Raw genomic sequence first — 25,222 nt, 5'->3', positions numbered from 1 at the left:
CTTGCCCAGGGCTTTTCTGCCTGTGTGAATGGCAGGCAGGGATGAGGAGTTATCACTTTCTGGGAATGTACTGAACATTCATCCTGTCACTGACCCCTTCATTAATGCAGAGGTAAGGTTGCCCCGCAGTATGTTGGGCCCTGCCAGAATGTCAAGTTCAGCAAAAGTCAAACCTCCAAAAACTTGGAAGTACAGAGCTAACATGCATGCCAGTGCAACCTTAACTCTGCCCCCTGGAGCTGGCAACAGCCACGGGGAGGTAGCTGCCTGCACTCACCACTCTGTTAGGTGTCGCTGCACTGAAAGGTAGAGACATTAGTTAGAACAGCTTGGTGGAGGTGAGATTGTGATATGAGGCGATCTGGGTCTGAGTCCCCCCCCATGTGTGCGATGAAAGGAAAGAGGTGTAGGTGTACTTTGAGCTTCCAGTCTGTATCATTTCTGCACTGAGCTGGGCATGTTGTCAGGAGGAAACAGGGGACTGTTTACCATGGAAATGATCAGCAGCGAGGTGGGATCTGAGAGCAGTCTGTGTGCTTAACGATGGGTAAGTGAATGTGGAATGTCAGCTGGAACTTGTGTGAGTAAGGATGAAACACTTGTAAAAAGGGGTGAAGAGGTGTTCAATTGACCAAGTGTGCGGCTGTTTCTGGGGAGCAGGCTCAGTGTCTGAGTGTAGAACAGGTGTCGGTAGCTCCTGTATGGTGCAGCTCACTTAAAACCAAATTCCGTCTTAGCAAAGATAAAGAGCTTTATTGTGTGCCCTGGTTGTTGTTTTCCCTCGTACTTTAGTGACAGGCACTATTTCAAATGGCCGGGTGCACATAAGTGTGTTGTAGGACTAAAGAAAGGGTCACTGCTCCCATGGGTCAGAATTAGAATTACGCTGGTGTGTACCTTATCTCTGCATTTCCTGATTATTACAAGTTTGAGTTTTGCTGATCTCTCTTCTGGAGGGGCAGACAGCTCCAGGCAACCTCAAATCCTGCGTTCATAATGTTTTTTGTAAGTGAATTTTCTAGCTTTTTTGCACAGAGCGATGTTGGCAGGAGGAGTTAGAAGCCCTATAGGCAGTTTTGGGTCTCACACAAGTTTGCAATCAGAGGCACAGAGAAGTGCAATGACTTACCCAAGGTCACCCAGCAGGCCTGTGCCAGAGCCAGGAATAGTCCCTGTCCAGTGCTCTTTCCACATAGGTGCTGGGTGATTCTGAAGTGCAGCTCCCTTCTCTTGTACTTTTATTTGCTATGGCGGAATGGGAATAATGGTCATGCTTTCAAATGTCTCTCCTTCGCCACCTTCTTCCTCTGCCACCATTTTCAGCTCCGTCTCCCCTTCTTTCAAGTGTTTGTCATGGGCAGTTTGTAACAGAGCCAATGAGAGAAATCTCTGACATGGTCGTGCCCCAGCTGGGCCTTCTGCTCCTAGTCCAGCCATGCCCTAGCTGTGCCCAGTCTGCCCCTCCTCCAAACAAGTCCCGTCCCCTATACACTGTGGCCTGCCCCTCCACCCCATACAATGTGTAACGTGTACCTTTAAACTATTCATATCTGGGATTTCGGATGATTAAATTTGTGTTACCGTCAGCTCCCCCCAACCCCAGTTTCAGTTGTTTGGTGGTGCCCCAATAGTTTTCCACTGATAGTTTGGGAGGGAGCAAGGCTGGTCACTTGAGCCTTGTGTTACCTTGCCAGCTGACTAGTGAGAAGTGACGACTCCGTCTTGGGTGGATGGGCCAATCCCAGGGCCCGTTACCTCTCAGCGATTGATTTTACATTGCAGTAGTGTAATGCTGTTGCTCATATTTAGCTTTTGATCCACTATGACCCCCAGTAGTACTCCTTCCAAGGCAGTCATTTCCCATGTTGTATGTGTGCAACTGACTGTTCCTTCCTATGTGAAGTACTTTGGATTTGTCCGTATTGAATGCCATCCTATTTACTTCAGACCATTTCTCCAGTTTGTCCAGAACATTTTGAATTTTAATACTATCCTCCAAAGCACTTGCAACCCCTCCCAGCTTGCATCGTCCGCAAACTTTATAAGAGTAATACAGAGATTCTGTTACTGGGAGGGTTTCATCCTGTCTCAGAGGGTTACACACTGGTGGGAGGGGGCTAGGCCTGTACTGGAATAAGCTCACTCTGTGCTTCACAGTGTGGCAGAACCTAAAATGTCCATTAGCAGGGAAAAATCCTATGGGGAAATTGTTATGATTTGCTGAATATGATTTTCCTATTTGTGTGCATGTGTCATGTTTGTATCAGCATCTTATGATATTAGTAGATCATCTGTTTTTCTCCAAATCCAGGACAGAAATATTTATTGAACACTTCTACCTCTTCTGCATTATTTTTGATAATTCTGCCATTTCTGTCTAGTCATTTACCACTACTATTGTTAGGATTAATTTTGTACTTAGTATACTTCTAAAAACTTCCTTCTTATTTTCATTGATTGATCATTGATTTCTGATAGCTTCACTTACCAATTTTCTACAATTCTGACCTTCTAACTTATATTCTTTACTCTTGACTTCCCCTTTCTTCCATATATTTTATTTGGAGAGTGTTGGGATTCCTACCAGGGAGTCACCAGCAGGGTCCAGAGACGGCCCCATCTCCTCTATCAAGCTCTGGCTAGTAGCTATGTGATAAATGTGAAGAACCTGCCTCTGTCTGCCAGCTGGGAAACAGAAATGTCTTTCTTTCTACCCTCTGATGCCTCCTGGCTGCTCTAAGCAAGTTGGGCTGGGACTCTGTTAACATGTGCCTCCCATAGCTTCCATTTACCTGGTGGTGCTGTTCTGTGACTAGTGGGGTTGTGACTGGGGCAGCAGGTACTGAGTGTTGGACTCTTGCTCTTTCAGGGGCCGGTGAGTTTCGAGGAAGTGGCTGTGTATTTCACCAGGGAAGAGGGGGTTCTGCTGGACCCCATTCAGAGAACCCTCTACAGAGATGTCATGCAGGAGAACTATGAGACGGTGGCCTTTCTGGGTAAGGAGTCCTGCCCCCTCGGTTATTAGAAGCTGTGGGGTCTCTAAAGAACCTGAGTTGTAATAACTTCACACGTTTATTCATCATAGAAGTTTTGAGAAGTTTCCTTGCCCCCCCTTTTTTTGCCTTATCTCCCACACACTAGTATAATTTTTGGACATGTGTTTTTTGGTGCTGTCAGTCATTTTAAAATTGCATTTAATATATCCTTATTGGCTACATTAATAACTACATTAATAACTGTAGCTTTCATGCCTTTTGCTCATTTTAAGAGGAAAATATGTCGCCTGTAGAATTCTAAATTGAGTAAATAGGTGTATGACTCATGGATGGCTTGTGTGACAGTCAGATGAGCTCCTCTATTAATAGGAGAGCGAATAATCTTGCCCTTCAGGACCCCACGGGTGAAGGGAGAACAGAGCTGTGGGAGGGGAGGAGAAGCAGGGGAGTAGATAATTCTGGGGTGCCAGGACATGGGGAGGGTGTGTGCAGGGTTAGAGTTCAGAAGCAGCAGGGAGGAATGAGATAGTGAGAGATGAGGAGGGAACACAAGAAGTTCCCACGGTGCCGGGAAGTGGTGTCGGCTGAGAGTAATGGGAAGAAGGGGAGGGGAGTGTGGAGGAAGGGCACCCAGGAAGTGGGCTGGGTGAGTCAGTGGGAGGGACGAAAGGTTTGGGGATCTAGAGCTGTGGGGGATCCCAGACCTTTAACCCCGAATCCCCACCCAAGCCTTATTGCTTTAGAGCCTATACTCCAGTTTTATTTTTGTTCAGTTTCACTTCATTAAACATTTTTCCAGCCAAATATTATTTTAACTTATTACCCCCTTCCCCATATAACCTCCCCATGTCTATGCACAGAGACCCTGGTCACCAATCCTCAGTCCTTGCTGCATTCCTCCCTCCCATGGCAGGGCCGCTACCCAGGCACAAATGGGCACTTTGTTGGTGATGTCACAGGGTGGTAGTGTAGCCTGAACCATTTTTACACCCATAAGATTACGTCTTGGGGTACAACTTGCCCTTGTCCATGGCGACTCACAGTTATTTATATGAATAGAAGGGGAGGGATAGGATACAGAAGGACCTAGACCAATTGGAAGATTGGGCCAAAAGGAATCTGATGAGGTTCAATAAGGATAAGTGCAGGGTCCTGCACTTAGGACGGAAGAACCCAATGCACAGCTACAGACTAGGGACCGAATGGCTAGGCAGCAGTTCTGCAGAAAAGGACCTAGGGGTGACAGTGGACGAGAAGCTGGATATGAGTCAGCAGTGTGCCCTTGTTGCCAAGAAGGCCAATGGCATTTTGGGATGTATAAGTAGGGGCATAGTGAGCAGATCGAGGGACGTGATCGTTCCCCTCTATTCGACATTGGTGAGGCCTCATCTGGAGTACTGTGTCCAGTTTTGGGCCCCACACTTCAAGAAGGATGTGGATAAATTGGAGAGAGTCCAGCGAAGGGCAACAAAAATGATTAGGGGACTGGAACACATGAGTTATGAGGAGAGGCTGAGGGAGCTGGGATTGTTTAGCCTGCAGAAGAGAAGAATGAGGGGGGATTTGATAGCTGCTTTCAACTACCTGAAAGGGGGTTCCAAAGAGGATGGCTCTAGACTGTTCTCAATGGTAGCAGATGACAGAACGAGGAGTAATGGTCTCAAGTTGCAGTGGGGGAGGTTTAGATTGGATATTAGGAAAAACTTTTTCACTAAGAGGGTGGTGAAACACTGGAATGCGTTACCTAGGGAGGTGGTAGAATCTCCTTCCTTAGAGGTTTTTAAGGTCAGGCTTGACAAAGCCCTGGCTGGGATGATTTAACTGGGAATTGGTCCTGCTTTGAGCAGGGGGTTGGACTAGATGCCCTTCTGGGGTCCCTTCCAACCCTGATATTCTATGATTCTATGATTCTATGAATGCGGTACAACTGCTGAGACACTGCATAGCAACCTAATTGTGAAAGCCCGCCCCAAACTTCCTTCTTTCAGAATCCTGTGGTGCATTGCACCTGTTTGTGGTTACTCGTTTGTCTCTCAAAATGAGGGTGCAAAATATCTGACCTGGGGTTCTCTCCTTAGGCCAGACTTCAGCATAACTGCATAACCACAAAATCTGAACGTAATATAAGGCCCTTAACTGTTGCAAGCTTACGCTATGTCTACACTACCGCGGTAAGTCGACCTACGCTGTGCAGCTCCAGCTACGTGAATAATGTAGCTGGAGTCGTTGTACCTTAGGTCAAGTTGCCGCAGGGTCTACTTACCTTACTCTTCTCGTCAGGGGTGGAGTGCAGGGGTCCACTGGAGAGAGAGATCTGCAGTTGAGTTGGCGAGTCTTTACTTGACCTGCTACATCGACCATCAGTGGCTCCATCTCAGAGCTTTGATCTTGGCTGTAGTGTAGTCCCTGCCCTTAATAACCCATTTATTTCCGTTCACCTTCTTGCCCCTCCACCCATGTTCCAAGCTAATAAGCAATACTCTGAACATGACATTTTACCTCTAGCGAGTATAAAATTGCCCACAAGACATGAGACTAGGTCATAGATCAGAAAATCAGGTCTGGGTCAACAGGAGTGAGAGTTTGGAAAGTGTCTTTTCCCCGCTCTCCCCATCTGCAGCTGCCACAAGCTGTCTTCCCTCCAGGCTCCTTGGATCTTTGAGCCTGGCCCTCCTGAGGTTGCGTGGCCCAGTTCTTGTTTCTTACATTCTCCTTTTCTGGAAGAATTAGAGGCTGTTGCTCCTCAATTTTAGTGGTTAATTCCCCAGCCTTCTCTACACAGTGGGGGAGTTTCATTCTCCCTTCCATTATACCTGAGTCACTAGATTTCCTAATTCCCCAAAATGTGCTTCTGCAATGTCACAGTTTGACATGCCTCCATTGTCGGCTCAAGGAATGCCCTCTCAGGTATCAGGCCTCCAGCCAGCCCCTCTCTATGGTTGAGGACCCACATACCTCTCCTTTTTGACCGGAGTTTGAGGATTGCAGCTTGTCCTCCACTGTGTTCACTGGACTAATCTCCAGCTCCTGTGCTTTGCTTTCTCTCCAAGGGCTGTGAGCAGTGTGTGTGTGTGTGTGTGTGAGAGACAGAGGTAGGAATTTTGGTGATACTTGTATGATGCCAATACACACCTCAGTTTCCCTCTGTGATTGGTATTGCTATGATTATAAAGAGAAGGAGACATGAGGTGTCATATAGCTGTCATGGGGTGATATGAATGGGTCATTAAGGACTGGCTGGGACCAACCTACATCAATAGAATACCCGACAGAGACAAGGGAATAATTGACACCTGTCCATGGGAGGATCTCTGCTTGGCTGATGAAGCATACATGGACTCGTTATGTTTTTGGGAGCAGGAAGAACTGGGCTCGCAGACGCAGGGAGCTCTGCCGGAGCGAAGACTAATGGACAGGCACAGTGAAAGGAAACCAAACTGTTTTCTACAGCAGCATGGCTCAAGGGCATTGGCCAGCATGGACTGTATTGTCTTCTTTGCTTCCCGGTGCTAATCTAAGGGCTTTCCAATGCTGTGTTTCAGCTGACTAATAAACCCTGCTGTGTTTTAGAAGTCTGCCCAATGTCCCAGCAAAAACTTGCTCTGTGCATTGAACGAGGAACAGTCTCTGAACAGGCAGAGCTCACAGGTTTATATAGTAATATTCTCAGCTATACCTTAACCAATGATTGTACTGAAATTTAACTAACCAGTTCTAACATATTGTAACATAATTCTCTAACCAATTATGTCCCACTACCCTAATTAACGTACACCTAGCAAAATTAATTATATAGCAGACAGAAACAATTAGAGAAGCAGACTGATTAACAAGGTAAAAGTGGTGGCCATAAAGATAGAACAATACAGAAATGAGGGTTTCACAAGCATTGAAAAGTGATTTCTTGCCAGACAGGATGCTATCAAACTACGTTTTCTTTAAGCATCTTAAGATCTGTTTCTTTATCTGGTGGTGATGGGGACTATCCAGACAGGATCGTCTTCCTAACAGCCCAGTACCACCTTATGTCCATGTGACTGGTTTGGGATGTGAGGATGTGACCCTATGCTTCCCAGGTTATGGCTGCCCCTGCTGCTTAGCAAACGGCCTTAGCCTAAGAATAAGTGTGAGGCTATCCTAGTGGCCCACACACAGCGGACTGTGATTTTGATTCTTTGTTTTTATACCCCTTTTCAGTAGCTAAGTGATAAAAATACACCTAAGTTCTTAAAGTATAAGCTTTACAGGCAGTCCTGAATACCTATATTCTAACAGTAGGTTCTACCCCTTCCCCCTTCTGTGTCTGTCTTGTCTATTTAGATGGTAAATTCTTCAGGCCATGGGCCATCTACTATTCTGTGTTTTGTACTTTGTCTAGCACAATGGGGACTCACTATTAGTTGGTCCTTAGGCACTAAGGTAATGACTGTGATTTAGAATAATAATAACTGTCCTGCCACTTTGCGCCAAAGAAGATGGCCTTGAAATGTTGCTGCTTAAAAATAAGTTGGGATTAAAACCATGGAATATTCTTTGTGACAAGTATCCCACAAATTCCACTGACCTCCCTTGTTTTCTTTGCCTGGAGTAGGGTTTCCAGTTTCCAAACCTGATGTGATCTCACAGCTGGAAGGAGGGGAAGAGCCGTGGGTCCCAGACCTCCAGGGCTCTGAGAAAGAAGTGCTCCGGAGAGCTGCCTGCACAGGTGAGGAATTGGTTAAACCAACTCAAAAACTGTTTGGGAATGCAGGAAATATTTGGGATGCCCTACAAAGACCTTGTGAGCTCTCCAAGTTTAGGATTGTTCTCTGCAGAATGGAATCGTTATGGCAGATGTCACTCATGGCTTCCCTCCTATTCTGACTGACAACTGGCAGCAGGTCCCTCCCCGATTTCACTTTCCCCTGAGTGTTCTGGTGAGATGCAGGCCAAAACTGATCCCTTCTTCTCTCCTCTGGGAAAGGGTTAGGGGAAAATCAGCTCCTGATAGGTTTGATCTCTCCCACACATATTTTGGTTTGTTCATCTCTTTTTCCGTTCCTCTGTCTGACATTTCCTTTCTTTCCGGTACAGGGAGTGACCTATGTCTGGATTCTCTTTGTCTCCCATCAGGTGATGGGATGGTGAGTGAGAATGAGGAGGAGACACCCCAGCAGGAAGATGCTGAGGAAGTAGAACCACATGGAACGTTATCAGGAAGATCCAAAGGGAATGTTTCCAGGAGTTGTGCACTCCCAGAAAAAGCAAAAGCCTGTGAGACTCAGCAGATGCCAGAGGAAAACTTGAGTAGCCACACAGACCTTATTACATGTGAGAGAATCAACTTGGAAGAGACACGCTACACATGCCATGAGTGTGGGAAAAGCTTCAATCGCAGCTCAGACCTTCTCACACATTGGAGAACCCACACTGGAGAGAAACCCTACACGTGCTCTGAGTGTGGGAAAAGCTTCATTGATCGTTCAACCCTCATCTCACATCAGCGAATCCACACAGGAGAGAGACCGTACACATGCTTTGAGTGTGGGAAAAGCTTTAATCACAGCTCTACCCTGAGCGCACACAGGAGAATCCACACGGGTGAGAAACCTTTTGGATGCTCTGAGTGTGGGACACACTTCATTCGTAGTTCAGCTCTCATCTCACATCAGAGAATCCACACAGGAGAGAAGCCCTACACATGCTCCGAGTGTGGGAAAAGCTTTAGTCAGCACTCACACCTTATCACGCATGGTAGAATCCACACAGGAGAGAAACCCTACACATGCGCTGACTGCGGGAAACGCTTCAACGAGAGCTCAAACCTCATCACACATCAGAGAATCCACACAGGGGAGACGCCTTACACGTGCTCAGAGTGTGAGAAAAGCTTCAAGGAAAGCTCAAACCTTATCGCACATCGTAGAATCCACACAGGAGAGAAGCCCTACACCTGCTCCGAATGTGGGAAAAGCTTTAGTCAGCACTCAACCCTTATCACACATAAGAGAATCCACACAGGAGAGAAGCCCTACATATGCTCTGAGTGTGGGAAAAGCTTTAGTCGGCACTCAACCCTTATCATACATTCTAAAATCCACACAGGAGAGAAGCCCTATACATGCTTGGATTGTGGGAAAAGCTTTAGTCAGCACTCACAACTTATCTCACATTGTCGAATCCACACAGGAGAGACGCCCTTCACGTGCTCTGAGTGTGGGAAAAGCTTCAATGAGAGTTCAAACCTTGTCACACATCAGAGAATCCACACAGGAGAGAAGCCCTACATATGCTCTGAGTGTGGAAAAAGCTTTAGTCAGCACTCAACCCTTATCACACATGGTAGAATCCACACAGGAGAGAAGCCCTACACATGCTCTGAGTGCGGGAAAAGCTTCAATGATCGCTCAAACCTTATCACACATGAGAGAGTCCACACTGGAGAGAAGCCTTACACATGCTCTGAGTGCGGGAAAAGCTTCAATCAGAGCTCAAACCTTATCAGGCATCAGAGAATTCACACAGGAGAGAAGCCCTACACATGCTCTGAGTGTGGGAAAAGCTTTAGTCAGCACTCACACCTTATTATACATTTTAAAATCCACACAGGAGAGAAGCCCTACACATGCTCTGAGTGTGGGAAAAGCTTTAGTTGGCACTCAGAACTTATCTCACATTGTAGAAACCACACAGGAGAGATGCCCTTCACATGTTCTGAGTGTGGGAAAAGCTTTAGTCAGCAATCCCACCTTATCAGACATCGCAGAATCCAAACAGGAGAGACGCCCTACACGTGTTCTGAGTGCGGGAAAAGCTTCAGTCGAAGCTCTGACTTGATTATACATCGGAGAATCCACACGGGTGAGAAACCTTATGGATGCTCTGAGTGTGGGAAACGCTTCATTCAGAGCTCAACCCTCATCACACATCAGCGAATCCACACAGGGGAGAGGCCCTACACATGCTCTGAGTGCGGGAAAAGCTTTAATCGGAGCTCTGACCTGATTATACATCGGAGAATCCACACGGGTGAGAAACCTTTTGGATGCTCTGAGTGTGGGAAACGCTTCATTCAGAGCTCAACCCTCATCACACATCAGCGAATCCACACAGGGGAGAGGCCCTACACATGCTCTGAGTGCGGGAAAAGCTTCAAAAGCAGCTCCCACCTTATTAGACATCAGAAAATCCACATGAGAGAGAACTGCAACAAATGCCTTGATTAGGGCTGGGCAAAGATTTTTATTTATTTTTTTTTTAAATCACATTTGCTAATTCTCACATAGTGATCTGTGCACCATCTTCACTGTGGTCTGTCAGCTCCCCGAGATCAGTTGCCTGCGTCTGCCTTTTGCAGCTCACCCTTCTTTGGGGTCAGTCCTGTGATCTTTTCTATCAACTGCTTTCCTTTTGAGTCGTACGAATGTGTGTCCCTCCAGCCAGGAATGTTCAACAGCTCCCGGATGGGGAGAGAGGTTTGATCCCAACAAGCTTCACTAAGGCAAAATCTACCTGTGTTTTACATCCACTAGGGCTGTACATGGCAGTTGCTGCTCAAGTTAGAGATCTTGGTGTGAAAAGGCAATTTTAAATGTTGTGCAGATGCAGCTCAGGTGCCATGGTTGTCATTGGCTTTCCCCTTGACCTGACCTAAACTCCATCACTTTTCCTAGTCTAAACAAACCCTGAGCATCACGGTTATACTGTTCCCCCATTTCAAAGCAATTGTTACTCATCAAGTTCCCCCTTCGGGAACAAATGGTTTCATTCCCAGTTGCTCTGATGTTGCTTCAGGTTGTGTTGGAGAGCAGATATTTTTACTACCATTTTCCTTACTTAAAACATATTGAACTATAATAAAGAGCAGGAACAGGGCAGGGATAGGGGAAAATGTCATTTCCCCTCTGTAACAACAGAAGAAGATAGGGTCAGTCAGAGGGATTCCCTTATTCCCCATCACCATCCCAATCCCCCCTGTTGTTCAACTGCTTAAGTTAATATTTTTTCTAAAGGGCTGGGAAGAGGATTCCCTAGTAAAATGACTTGTAACTAAGCAAAATACCCATGCACTTGGCTCCTAAAGCAGTTGTGGCCCAGGTCCTGCAGGAGGTCGCTCCTGAAGCTATCTCCTTCCTAATCAGATGCATGTTGCCTATTATTTGGGAAATGCAATCCCTATCTAGGTCGGGATGGGAAAAATGGAAGTGACGTTTCTGTTCAGCTCACCCCTGGGAGATGCTGCAAATGTGTAGAAAATGAAATCCATGTTGAATGGGATATACCTGCAGAAAGACACCTATTTTTAATAGATACCTGACATTTGGTGTCTTACAGGGATTCTAAGCAGCACCTGAATTTAGTCCCTAATTTAAGTCTGTGCCACCAGATTAAAGGAATAAAAGGACATATTTCGGGGAGTTATACCTCACTATCGCTACTGATATGTTGTGTGGTTGGTGAAGAATTCTACTCCAGAGAAGTTCCCCAGGTCTCTTGTTCGCAAAGCAAAGATGTCACATTAGGCAGGAGATGTCAAAATCTACAATGGTGATGAACGTGTGATGTGAGCTTTTCTGGGTTGGTTTTTTTTTGTTTTGTTTTTTGGTTTGGTTTTTTTATTTAATTTAAATTTTTCAACCAGTTATTTTTATAGGTGCTGAGGACCTTTTGCCTTTTGAGTACAGCTGTTAAACTCTGAGACCTGGCTCTGGAACCTCCCCAAAGCTAGATTTGTGTTTCTTTTATGTTTGATATCTTTGGGGTTCACACATCCACACTAAGTGCGGTTCACAGCAACAGATACTTTGAGAAATCTGCTGGGTGAAGCAGGCCTTTTCCAAAATGACATTGGCCCAAAGTCTGCCTCAATTCAGCTGGATTGGGACAGGTCTGTATCAAAGGAGTGGTTCACACCTGATTTGTCCAGAGACCTCAAGGGAGGTGTGGTAAGATAGGATAAGTAGGAATCAACAACAATAATGTTAAAGGTAAGGGTGACAGACCTTCACCTTGCAGGTCAACAAGCCTGTTCTGTTCATTCCCTCTGACACACCTGGCACTGGTCTGGCACTAGGCAGCACGCTGGGCTAGAAGGACCATTGGTCTGACCCAGTATGGCCAGCCTTGCGTTCTTATGTAAGCCATCTACACCGGGTGTACACTGGCAAGTTTCTGCTCAGTAAAGCAGCTTTCTGCAGTGTAATTCCTGAGGTGTACTGCACCGCCTGCAGGTGATCTACTGTGAAGCCCACCCCTTAAATTTCTTGGGAATTTTGAAAATCCCCTTCCTGTTTGCTCGGTGACACATGCAGTGGTCTCAGCACATCTTTCCAGGTGACCCACCTGCTCCACGCATCTGGCGATCCCCCGCTTGGAGCAATGCTGAGCTGCTGGACCTCGTCAGCATTTTGGGAGAGGAGGCTGTCCAGTCCCAGCTGTTCTCCAGCCGTAGGATACGTATGGACAGATTTCACGATGCATGAGAGAAAGGGGCCATGACCGGGACACACTGCAATCCAGGGTGAAAGTGAAGGAGCTGTGGAACGCCTACTCCATGGCACAGGAGGCAAACCACCACTCTGGTGCTGCACCCACAAGCTCCCGATTCTACAAAGAGCTGGATGTGATACTCGGTGGTGACCCCACCTCCACCGTGAAGTCCATTGTGGATACTTCGGTGGCTCACGTGCCAGTCAAGAGTGGACTGAGCCAGGAGGAGGAAATCTTGGATGAGGCTGGCAACTGACAAGAATGACCCTCATTTGTGTGACTGGAGGGAGGGAGACCCAGAGGCAGATGACGAGTCAAAGGTCAGAGATGCATGTAGCCAGGAGTTCTTCTCTATCCCGGAGGAAGCTAGCCAGTCACAGCTGTCGGAGCTTGGTGAAGCGCAAACAGAAGAGGAGGCGCCTGGTAAGTGGGTTTGATTTTGGGAATCGCTGAAGTGAGTTCTTGGGGTCAGGAGGGTTGCAGAAAGCAGGCTTGTGTCTGTATGATGTGTGTACCTCCACATGCCCAGTCTGAGCGGCGGAACAGGGTGATGATTGACTCCCTCACTTCCCTGGAATCTACCCGAGATCTCCATGAATCTCTCCTGAAGATACTGGGCAACCCATTGCCACAGCTTTTTTGGCAGAACTGCTTAGTCTCTTGCCCCATTAAGGGTAACTTTCCCGTGCCACTCTGCCTTCACTGGGGAGGAGTGGGGGAGACAATTGCTTCACACAGGCGAGCCACTTAAGGGCCAGGGTGGACGCCGCAGTCTTGGAGAAGACCCTCCCTTGATTCCCTGCTCACCCTTAGCAGCGAGATATCTTCCATAATAAACACAGCCTGTGGAAAACGTGGGCACAGGAATGATTATAAGGCCCTTCCTACAGTGCTGTCTCTCCCCAAGAGCAACATGCCCAGTGTACAGTATTGTCCTGGGACAGTGATTTCCCCTGTCCCTGTCCCCTGTCACCATTTGGGGGTCTTGTGGCTCATGTGTGCTTGTCTGGGTTCAGCCAGTTAGTGACACATATGTGAATAGTGGCTGTGTTTCAAATCACTGCATCAGTGGTCTCTGTGTTGCAAACAATACTGCTTCTGTAAAATGCTGCATTTTGGCTTCACAGATACGCCCTTGGGAGCCCAGCCTCCCTCTTTCTTATCGCCAGCCAAATGCCTACGCAGAATTAGAAAGTGGCCATCAAGAACTAAAGAGAAGTTTCTGCATGAGGTCATGATGCACTCTGCGGCCGAAAAACAAGAATTGAAAGAGTGGCTGGACAGTGAGAAGAGGGACCGAAAGGAGAACACGGTACACCAGAACGAAGCCATGGAGCGGCTTTTAAACATTATGGAGCGCCAAGCAGACACACTCCAGGTGCTACTAGCACTGCAAACTGAGCAGCTCCGCGCCTGCTCTCACCTGCAGCCTCTGTCGGAAAACTCTTTCCCATGCACCCCCCTGACACCGCCAACACACTCTTAGCAACCTCCTGGCTCCAGTCTGTACCCGCTGCCTTCCACTCCTGCCCCATCACAGTCCAGCCCTGCGGACGCCCAGTACCCACTGCACTCAACACCCGTCCCTCTGCAGTTTAGCCCTGCTGAAGTACCGTACCCGCTGCACTGTACTCCAAAGAAGAAGGTTGCATATGATACCTGGACATAGAATATCATTGAATATCAGGGTTGGAAGGGATCTCAGGAGGTCATCTAGTCCAACCCCCTGCTCAAAGCAGGTCCGATCCCCAATTAAATCATCCCAGCCAGAGCTTTGTCAAGCCTGACCTTAAAAACTTCTAAGAAAGGAGATTCCACCACCTCCGTAGGTAACGCATTCCAGTGTTTCACCACCCTCTTAGTGAAAAAGTTTTTCCTAATATCCAACCTAAACCTCCCCCACTGCAACTTGAGACCATTACTCCTTGGTCTGTCATCAGCTACCACTGAGAACAGTCTAGATCCATCCTCTTTGGAACCCCCTTTCAAGTAGTTGAAAGCAGCTATCAAATCCCCCCTCATTCTTCTCTTCCGTAAACTAAACATCCCCAGTTCCCTCAGCCTCTCCTCATAAGTCATGTGTTCCAGTCCCCTCATCATTTTTGTTGCCCTCCGCTGGACTCTTTCCAATTTTTCCACAACCTTCTTGTCGTGTGGGGCCCAAAACTGGACACAGTACTCCAGATGAGGCCTCACCAGTGTCGAATAGAGGGAAACGATCACGTCCCTCGATCTGCTGGCAATGCCCCTACTTATACATCCCAAAATGCCATTGGCCTTCTTGGCAACAAGGGCACCCTGCTGACTCATATCCAGCTTCTCGTCCACTGTAACCCCTAGGTCCTTTTCTGCAGACATACACAAATCTTTAACGGTCCTGGGACCCCACCTCCTCATGGGACTTTCCCTTCCCCCATCCCCGCAGAGCAGATGTGTTGTTGTGGTTTTTTTCCTCTCTCCTCCGGTGGTTGATTTTTAATAAAAGAATAGTTCTGGTTTGAACCGCTCCTTGCTGCTGTCAAGATGCCCCATATATGGCTTCATAAGCCACAGCATTAAGGGGTAAGCAGGGTCTCTCAGGATCACAATGGGTATTTCGACTTCCCCTTCAGTGATCTTCTGGTTCGGGAAGAAAGTCCCTGCTTTCAGCTTCCTGAATAGGCCAGTGTCCTGAAAGATAGGTGTGTCTTGCCCCTTTCCAGATCAGTCTGCGTTAATGTCCGTGAAACGCCCACGGTCATCCACAAGTGCCTGGAGAACTACAGAAAAATATCCCTTGTGATTAATGTATTCAGTGGCTAGGTAGTCAGGTGCCAGAATTGGAATATGAGTGCCATCTATCCACCTCCGCAGTTAGGGAAGCCCATTTGTGCAAAGCCATCCACAATGTCATGCACGTTGCCCATAGTCTCAGTCTTTCAGAGCAGGATGCAATTAATGGCCCTGCACACTTGTCAACAGGCGTCCAATGGTCGACTTTCTGACTCCAAACTGGTTACCAACTGTCATAAAGGGAAAGGTAACCACCTTTCTATATACAGTGCTATAAAATTCCTCCTGGCCAGAGGCAACATCCTGTTACCTGTAAAGGGTTAAGAAGCTCAGCTAACCTGGCTGGCACGTGACCTAAAGGAGCAAAAAGGGGAGAAGATACTTTCAGATTTTGGGAGGGGGGAGGCTTTTGTTTGTGCTCTTTGTTTAAGTGGTTGTTCTCTCTTGGGACTAAGAGAGGCCAGACAGAAATCCATCTTCTCCAACCCATCCTAATCCAAGTCTCCAATACTGCAACCAGTATAGGTAAGCCAAGCAAGGCGATTAGTTTTTCTTTTGTTTTATGTGAATTTTCCCTGTGTTAAGAGGGAGGTTTATTCCTGTTTTCTGTAACTTTCAGGTTTTGCCCAGAGGGGGATCCTCTGTGTTTTGAATCTGAATACCCTGTAAAAGTATTTTACATCCTGATTTTACAGAGATGATTTTTATCTATTTTTTTTAAAATAAAATCCTTTTAAGAACCTGCCTGATTTTTCCATTGTTCCAAGATCCAGGGGTTTGGGTCTTTGATGATTTTGTAACCAATTGGTTAGGATATTATTCTCAAGCCTCCCCAGGAAAGGGAGAGTGTAGGGCTTGTGGGGATATTTAGGGGGAAGACGTCTCCCAGTGGTCTCTTTCCCTGTTCTTTGTTTAAAATGCTTGGTGGTGGTAGCATACTGTTGAAGGACAAGGCAAAGTTTGTACCTTGGGAAGTTTTTAACCTAAGCTGGTAAAAATAAGTTTAGGGGGTCTTTTATGCAGGTCCCCACATCTGTACCCTGGAGTTCAGAGTGGGGAAGGAACCCTGACAGCAACTAATTGGTGGGAGTCTGGAGTAGCCAGCTTCCACGGTGCAGTTGCCACGCGCTTCTCCGATGACAGGGCAGCTCTCATTCTCGTGTCCTTGTACTGCAGGGCTGGGGCAGGCTCATCACACAGTCCCGTGAATGTGGCTTTCCTCATCCGAAAGCTCTGCAGCCACGGCTTGTCATCCCAGATGTGCATCACGATGTGATCCCACCACTCTGTGCTTGTTTCCCAAGCCCAAAAGCGGCACTCCACTGTGGTCAGCACCTCCATGAATGCCACAAGGAATCTTTTATCGTAGTTACTACGGATGGCAATATCAATGTCTAACTCCTCTACCTTTGTAGTTTAAGGAATAACTCCACTGCCAGTCGTGACGTGTTAGTAAGTTCGGGATCCATTCCTGCAGAGCGCGCAGTACACAAATCATTGAAAGGTGGCACCAAATGTGGACGGAAGCACAGGGATTGCTGAGATGGGAAGCAATGCATCACGGGGCATTCACGGAGGTGCTGACCACAGTGGAATGCCGCTTTTGGGCTCAGGAAACACCTCCCTCCACCTTCCCACAACTCTTAGCGGCAGAAGAGAAAGAGGTGCTCAGTGGGATAGCCGCCCAGAGTGCACCGCTCCAAGTACCGCTGTAAGTGCCGCAAGTGTGAACACACTATTGCGCAGGCAGCTGACAGTGTGAATACACAATAGCGGTTTCCCTTTAGTGCTCTTTGAGCAGCTCTGTAAATCTGCCCGTGTAGACGTAGCTTCAGAGAGACTGACTGCCAGGATCCCAGCACTGATCCCCTCTGGGGAATGAATCACAACGTCGACAGGCTATGCAGGCTTCACTCGTCTCCCTGTACCTGAACAGCCTGCTAGCCCCACGTGCTGGACCATCTATTGCATTACCTGGTTCCTAAACCGCAGCTACGGTTCCTACTCCAGGTGAATCCAAAGACCGAGAGGTGCAGAGATCCAACTCCTTATAATCTTAGTAATGTTTTGTTTCTTTTTCTATTTTCTGTCTGTTTCTTTTTATGAACGTGGAGACCTCCCAGCCCTTCTTTTAGATTGGGGTGTAACAGAGTGTGAGCGTGTGAACACCTCTGAAATCTACAAAGGGAAGATGCTAGGAAAAGTAGTTCCCCAAATCTTAATAGCCTTCAAACACTGCCCGATGAAATGACTGAATGCATGCTCCTCACCTACAGAAGCATTGCAAGGAATTGAGTTGTCAGATATGTATTGTTCAGCGAGAGCTGTTTGAACTTCTTTTACTAATGTCTCTCTAAGGTCTGTATGTGTTTTCGGGCGAGAGGGCGAGTTGAAGTATTAGCTACAGAATAGTGAAATCTAAGGAGAAAACTAATTCTGGTCTGGTCCAGGGACAGACTTTCACAGAAGCACTCTCTGTGACTATCCAAAGTGGGGACTTTTTCCAGCTGGACCCAGTCCCTGGCCAGGAGCTGCAGGCACCAGGGGCCAGAGAGACCCCAGGGCCAGTGCTGAGTGGGCAGGACAGAGACTCCGCACAAAGTCAGGCTAACTTGGAGCTTTGGCCTCTCCCCACTGCTCCTGGGGACTGTCAGTCTCAGGGTCCTGATTTCCCATTAACCCTTCTCCTTTCCTTTTGTACCAGGAACTAGCCAACCAAAAAAACCCACTGAGCTTTAGTAAGGGGCCAACAATCCCCTTATGCAAGCCAGCCCCATGAGGGTCACAGATGTCCAGAGAAAACAGCACAAGCTGGTTCCATGGTGTAACGCTCAGGACTCTGAATCCTGCAATCCGAATTCAAATCTCAGTGGGACCTCCTCTTTGCTTGCGGCAAAGCCCTGGCACTTGAAGTGCTCACCTTCCCTGTCTCCAGCTGTGAAAGAATGAGTCTTTTCCCTCCTGCTGGGTGACTCTCGCCCACCAGAGCCAGGTCTTTGGTCGGGATGGCATGACGGGATGGTGGCAGTGGGTTGGGCCTCTAGAACTTGCCACCCTGGCTACCGATGCCTGCAATCCTGCGGTTTGACCTGATGGTTGGGATTCTTGCTGCTTCACCTGATGCCCACAAGTTTGGCCCTTTTGCTTGCTGCCACACTTTTCCTCTTGCCCACCTGGTGCTTAAAGAAAGGAGTGCCAGGGCTAGGCTTCCTAGTCGGGGCTAGGCAGGAGGGAGGAAGGGTCCCAGGCTGGTGCCCAGCGCACCTCTCCTCCTGTGGGCACCTAGAGCACAGGTAGCTGGTGCTGACAGCTCCAAGGGAAGGCTTAAAAGCTACAGAGTGACCAAGGGCAAGGAGAACCATGCTTATGCATGGCCAGCTGACAGCCGCAAAGAAACCCAGCCAGCCTGCTCCTTGGCAATGCCAAACACCCACTGAACACCACCCGCAGACCAGCATGTGGGGTGGCTGCTGATGCTCTCTGGCCAACATCAGAAGACAGTAGGAAAGCAGGGCCACCTCCTTGGTGGGGCCTCTGACTGTTCCCACTCCAGGTGCTCACTTTTGCAGTGGGGCAGGAGATTTTTCCCCAAGAGGCTTTTCCCCAGCTGGTGAGAAGCAGCAAAAAACCCAGGTTCCAAAGATGCTATTTAGCCCCCTCAAGCACAGGGACGGGCACACACTGGGAAGAGGGAAACTGCTCTACACACTAGCCTGGGCATCCACCCATTGTCTTTGGCAAGTCAGGAATAGCAAAGGCTAGACTGGAAGACCTACCCGCAACTCCTTCCTGGGGCTCTAGCGGAACCAGAGCATTGGCCTGAGTGGCCAAGAAGAGGTTCCGGCCCTGAAGAGAGCAGCACTTCCAGCCCACAGGGAGAACTGCACAAGCAGAACCTCGAAGAGACTCGAACCCTCAATCACCTGATCCAAAGTCAGGTGCCTTAGCCGGTAGGCCACTCAGTCACATGAGAAACCCTCTCCAAGCACTTCTTTAGAAACGGCGGACACTGCGTTTCTTGGAGCATCTACCCAGGGAATTAGCAAATTTTCCATCTCCTGAAGTCTTTGAAGCAGGACTGGATGCCTTTCTGGAAGATGTTTTCATCAAAACAGGAAGTATTCAGCTCATTAGAATGGTAAATAGATGAAACTGTATGACCCGTATCATAGAAGAGATCAGACTAGATGACCTAATAGTATCTCTCGGCCTTAAAATGTATTGGGGAATAATCAAGAGGAGGAATGGGGAAAAGAACATGCCATTGTTTGTGTTGTACAGATTTGAATACCAGCATTTATCTGCACACCCTCCCGCTGTGGGCACCCTGTCAGCTGTAGCTTTCACGGAAGGGAGGAGGAGGGAATTGCTGGAGCAGCCGGGCAGAGCTGGGACTGAGACACAAAGAGAGGTGCACGTCCAACTTGAAGGAACAGGGATTCCTCATTGCCGTGCCGAGCGTTGTAGGTGGTGTCAATAAAGGCGCACACGGGTGTGTTCTTGCCACAAGAACTGTCAGCAGGCTGGTGCCATGCATGCTACTGGTCTCCAGGACTCAGTGAGGGGTAAGTGAAGGCAACGACGCAGAAGGAATCCTCAGTGCAAGGCTCATGGGTGGTACCATCGTAAAAGTCTGAGCTAGATTGTGATCAGTAGGCTCTGTGTTTGAGTGCAGGCCAGGGGTAGGTAACTTCTGTTCCCTCTTAGAATCATAGAATATCAGGGTTGGAAGGGACCTCAGGAGGTCATCTAGTCCAACCCCCTGCTCAAAGCAGGACCAATCCCCAATTTTTGCCCCATATCCCTAAATGGCCCCCTCAAGGATTGAGCTCGCAGCCCTGGGTTTAGCAGGCCAAAGCTCAAACCACTGAGCTATCCCTCCCCCCTCTTGTTAGGTTGGGTTCATTTTCCTATATGTTTTGTGACTACAGGAATCCATGTTGGTTTCAAAACGGAATTTTATGCCCACATGAAATGTAGGTCCATTTTCCTGCTCTTTCATTTCTCCTGGAGTTGTAAACCACTTCCAGTCAGAACCCAGAAGGGGCTTCCCGACTTTTCTAAGGAGTTTCCTGAGCAAGTGTATAAAAAGCTGCCCTGAACATGGCCTCAGGGCTGTCCATCTGAGTGGCAGCCAGGGACGGTCACGGGTCTTACTTGCAGATGTCTATGCATCCTAATGATAGAAGGGCAAGGGATTTTCCTCCAACAGCTTCCTCACCTGTAAAGAGAAGAGAGAAGGAGAAGAAACAACCCTTACCTTTGTCACCATCCGTTGCTGGTCTCCTGAGCATACCCTCTGTTCTGCTTCCCGTGGTCCCGAAGGAACATCCAGGGACTCTTTGTTATAAACTATAAATAAACTTGATTTGATTTTACCTTTACTGATTGATTCCTGATTACTTAGGGTGGGAGGGGTCCTCTTTGCAGGAGAAGGGATCCTACCTGATGACAGACGTTGGACAGGGAGGCCGAACCTAGGGACACAGAAAGCCGAAGGGTCTCGTCTTACCACACACACACACACGCCTCCTTTGCCTTTCAGTCCTCTCCCCCTTTAACACGGCACTGGACCGAACCCCAAGATTTGCCTTAGCAAAGAGAAGCTGTTAGACGTTGGGAACCGAGCGCAAGTGTGTAGCACAAAGTGTTCTGTGGCGGGCAGGGCAATGTTGGTCGTTGGCATGTCGGGGTGATGCTGAAACAGGGCAGAGTTAAGGTTGCATTGTGGGGGCGAGGTGAACCTTGACGCTGCATGTCCCCTGATAAGAACAGAGGGGCCGGGAATCCCTTACCCAGCGAGGTCACGGTCTCGTAGCTCTCCTGCAGGACGTCCAGCTCGGCCCCCTCTGACGCAGCCACATCCACAGCCACCGCCTCGACAGTCACCAGCCCCTGGAAGAGCAACGGCCTGCTGACAGCCCCATCGTTCCCGGGGGAGGGGGGCCGGTCACGGGGGAGGCAGGTAGGGGGGTCGGCACAGTCCCACCCCCCCCAACCCAGCAGCCAGGGGGCAGGGCAGGGAGAACAGTCCCACACGCCCCCCATCCCCGCAGAGAGACGGGGCAGGGCAGGGTGACCAGGCATCAAACTGAAAAATCGGGATGCGGGGGTGGGGGTAGGGGGTGGGTAATAGGACCCTATAGAAGAGAAAGACCCCAAAATCAGGGGTGGGGAGTGGGGGGGGGGTAATAGGACCCTATAGAAGAGAAAGACCCCAAAATCAGGGGTGGGGGGGGTAATAGGACCCTATTGAAGAGAAAGGCCCCAAAATCAGGGGTGGGGGGTGGGGGGGTAATAGGACCCTATTGAAGAGAAAGACCCCAAATCAGGGGTGGGGGTGGTAATAGGACCCTATTGAAGAGAAAGGCCCCAAAATCAGGGGTGGGGAGTGGGGGGGTAATAGGACCCTATAGAAGAGAAAGACCCCAAAATCCGGGGTGGGGTGGGGGGGTAATAGGACCCTATAGAAGAGAAAGGCCCCAAAATCAGGGGTGGGGAGTGGGGGAGGTAATAGGACCCTATAGAAGAGAAAGGCCCCAAAATCAGGGGTGGGGGGGGTAATAGGACCCTATTGAAGAGAAAGGCCCCAAAATCAGGGGTGGGGGGTGGGGGGTAATAGGACCCTATTGAAGAGAAAGACCCCAAAATCAGGCGGGGGAGTGGGGGGGGGGGGTAATAGGACCCTATAGAAGAGAAAGACCCCAAAATCAGGGGTGGGGGGGGGTAATAGGACCCTATTGAGGAGAAAGGCCCCAAAATCAGGGGTGGGGGGGGTAATAGGACCCTATTGAAGAGAAAGGCCCCAAAATCAGGGGTGGGGGGTGGGGGGTAATAGGACCCTATTGAAGAGAAAAGCCCCAAAATCAGGGGTGGGGAGTGGGGGAGGTAATAGGACCCTATAGAAGAGAAAGGCCCCAAAATCAGGGGTGGGGGGGGTAATAGGACCCTATTGAAGAGAAAGGCCCCAAAATCAGAGGTGGGGGGTGGGGGGTAATAGGACCCTATTGAAGAGAAAGACCCCAAAATCAGGGGGGGGGGGTAATAGGACCCTATTGAACAGAAAGGCCCCAAAATCAGGGGTGGGGGGGGTAATAGGACCCTATTGAAGAGAAAGGCCCCAAAATCAGGGGTGGGGGGTGGGGGGTAATAGGACCCTATTGAAGAGAAAGGCCCCAAAATCAGGGGTGGGGAGTGGGGGGGTAATAGGACCCTATAGAAGAGAAAGACCCCAAAATCAGGGGGGGGAGTGGGGGGGGGTAATAGGACCCTATAGAAGAGAAAGACCCCAAAATCAGGGGGGGGAGTGGGGGGGGTAATAGGACCCTATTGAAGAGAAAGGCCCCAAAATCAGGGGTGGGGGGTGGGGGGTAATAGGACCCTATTGAAGAGAAAGGCCCCAAAATCAGGGGTGGGGGGTGGGGGGTAATAGGACCCTATTGAAGAGAAAGGCCCCAAAATCAGGGGTGGGGAGTGGGGGGGTAATAGGACCCTATAGAAGAGAAAGACCCCAAAATCAGGGGGGGAGTGGGGGGGTAATAGGACCCTATAGAAGAGAAAGACCCCAAAATCGGGGGGGGAGTGGGGGGGGTAATAGGACCCTATTGAAGAGAAAGGCCCCAAAATCAGAGGTGGGGGGTGGGGGGTAATAGGACCCTATTGAAGAGAAAGACCCCAAAATCAGGCGGGGGAGTGGGGGGGGTAATAGGACCCTATAGAAGAGAAAGACCCCAAAATCAGGGGTGGGGGGGGTAATAGGACCCTATTGAAGAGAAAGGCCCCAAAATCAGGGGTGTGGGGGGGTAATAGGACCCTATTGAAGAGAAAGGCCCCAAAATCAGGGGTGGGGGGTGGGGGGTAATAGGACCCTATTGAAGAGAAAGGCCCCAAAATCAGGGGTGGGGAGTGGGGGAGGTAATAGGACCCTATAGAAGAGAAAGGCCCCAAAATCAGGGGTGGGGAGTGGGGGAGGTAATAGGACCCTATAGAAGAGAAAGACCCCAAAATCAGGGGGGGGAGTGGGGGGGGTAATAGGACCCTATAGAAGAGAAAGACCCCAAAATCAGGGGGGGAGTGGGGGGGGGTAATAGGACCCTATAGAAGAGAAAGACCCCAAAATCAGGGGGGGGAGTGGGGGGGGTAATAGGACCCTATAGAAGAGAAAGACCCCAAAATCAGAGGGGGGAGTGGGGGGGGTAATAGGACCCTATAGAACAGAAAGGCCCCAAAATCAGGGGTGGGGGCGCGGCGGTAACACAGGCTCTGGGAGGAGACGGGCATTGAAACTGGGGACTGAGGCGGAAGCGGCGCCCGGGGCAGGCTGGGAGATGTAGTGCCTGACTCCCCCGGGAGCGGAAGTGACGTCGGAGGGGGGAGGCGGAGCCGGGGAGAGGTTGGGGCCGTTGGAGCTCTGGGCATGCGCAGATCGCGGGGGGGGGGCGGCGCGAGACCTTCGTTAACCCCCCCGTGCCCGGCCCGGGCTCCGCTCCCGCCGGAGCCGCCCTGGGGCCGCCCCGGGCTCCGCCCGCCCCGCTGCGGCGCTGCAGCCTCCAGGTACCGGAGCGAGCCCCGGGGGGGCCGGGCGGTGACTCTGCCCCGGGTCCGGGGGGGGGACCCGGCCTCCCGCAGCGCCGGGATCTGCCCCCGGGGGGGGCCGGGCGGGGGGAGACCGGGGGGGCAGGGAGAGGGGGGGCGGGGGGTGACCGGGGGGGGGCAGGAGATGGGGGGGAGGGGGGAGACCGGGGGGCAGGAGAAGGGGGGCGAGGGGAGACCGGGGGGGCAGGAGAAGGGGGGCGAGGGGAGACCGGGGGGGCAGGAGAAGGGGGGAGGGGGGAGACCGGGGGGGGCAGGAGAAGGGGGGCGGGGGGAGACCGGGGGGGCAGGAGAAGGGGGGCGGGGGGAGACCGGGGGGGGCAGGAGAAGGGGGGCGAGGGGAGACCGGGGGGGCAGGAGAAGGGGGGAGGGGGGAGACCGGGGGGGGCAGGAGAAGGGGGGCGGGGGGAGACCGGGGGGGCAGGAGAAGGGGGGGCAGGGGGAGACCGGGGGGGCAGGAGAAGGGGGGAGGGGGGAGACCGGGGGGGCAGGAGACGGGGGGGCGGGGGGAGACCGGGGGGGCAGGAGAAGGGGGGCGAGGGGAGACCGGGGGGGCAGGAGAAGGGGGGGCAGGGGGAGACCGGGGTGGCAGGAGAAGGGGGGAGGGGGGAGACCGGGGGGGGCAGGAGAAGGGGGGCGGGGGGAGACCAGGGGGGCAGGAGAAGGGGGGGCGGGGGGAGACCGGGGGGGCAGGAGAAGGGGGGCGAGGGGAGACCGGGGGGGCAGGAGAAGGGGGGCGGGGGGAGACCGGGGGGGGCAGGAGAAGGGGGGGCGGGGGGAGACCGGGGTGGCAGGAGAAGGGGGGCGGGGGGAGACCGGGGGGGCAGGAGAAGGGGGGGCGGGGGGAGACCGGGGGGGCAGGAGAAGGGGGGCGAGGGGAGACCGGGGGGGCAGGAGAAGGGGGGCGGGGGGAGACCGGGGGGGCAGGAGAAGGGGGGCGGGGGGAGACCGGGGGGGGCAGGAGAAGGGGGGGCGGGGGGAGACCGGGGGAAATCTTGGCGCAGCCCGGACGTGGCCGGGGGGGGGAGGAGCCGGGGCCCCCGGGGGAGCGGGGAGAGGCGGGGGGGGCCGAGATCCGCTCGGATTTACCGCTGCCCCCTCCCCTGGGACCCCCCGCTCCCGCCCTGCCCCCTTTCTGTCCCCACAGCAGCGAGGGGGAGCCCGGGTGCCCCCCCCGGTGCTGCAGGGCCCCTCACAAAATCCGGGGTCCGGGAGCGGCGGAGCCCCCGGCTGAGGTCGGGCCCCTGTCGCGCCGGGCTCTGCACAGACCCTGACCGAGATCGGGGCCCCCTTGGGACAGGGGCTGCGCAGACCCCCCGGGTACCCCCACCTGCCATTCGACGCCCGCCGCTGGCCCATGCCGCCGGCTCGGGCGCCCAGGGCTCGGGCGAAGG

General features: G+C 51.0%; 2 protein-coding genes across 7 annotated transcripts in view; both read left to right on the top strand.

Moving 5' to 3' along the window:
• Positions 1–15,968, top strand: part of LOC311514097 (uncharacterized protein) — a 22,278-nt gene extending 6,310 nt beyond the window's left edge. The window contains exons 1-5 of one of the 6 annotated variants that reach the window (XR_014709821.1): positions 8–112; positions 2,870–2,996; positions 7,585–7,701; positions 8,070–12,887; positions 13,592–15,968. Coding sequence is in view for 5 of the 6 variants with exons in the window: in XM_084616446.1 (XP_084472572.1) it covers positions 29–112; positions 2,870–2,996; positions 7,585–7,701; positions 8,070–10,201 (2,460 nt within the window). In the remaining variant the exon portion in view is untranslated. Of the gene's footprint in view, positions 1–7; positions 113–2,869; positions 2,997–5,103; positions 5,168–7,584; positions 7,702–8,069 lie in introns of those variants that run through there. The other 5 variants (XM_084616447.1, XM_084616448.1, XM_084616446.1 and 2 more) reach the window with 5 other exon arrangements.
• The window catches only part of LOC311513975 (uncharacterized protein), a gene marked incomplete at its 5' end in the record, with an annotated part of 25,884 nt that continues 14,363 nt past the window's right edge, over positions 13,702–25,222 (top strand). The window contains 2 exons of the mRNA XM_084616191.1: positions 13,702–13,776; positions 23,661–23,789. Of these exons, the coding sequence (XP_084472317.1) occupies positions 13,702–13,776; positions 23,661–23,789 (204 nt within the window). The remainder of the gene's footprint in view (positions 13,777–23,660; positions 23,790–25,222) is intronic.

Source organism: Lepidochelys olivacea, assembly GCF_965140295.1.
Source record: "Lepidochelys olivacea isolate rLepOli2 genome assembly, chromosome: 28".
Lineage (NCBI taxonomy): Eukaryota > Metazoa > Chordata > Testudines > Cheloniidae > Lepidochelys > Lepidochelys olivacea.
Note: the sequence above shows the minus strand (reverse complement) of the source record. Positions and strands in the feature narration are given on the sequence as shown.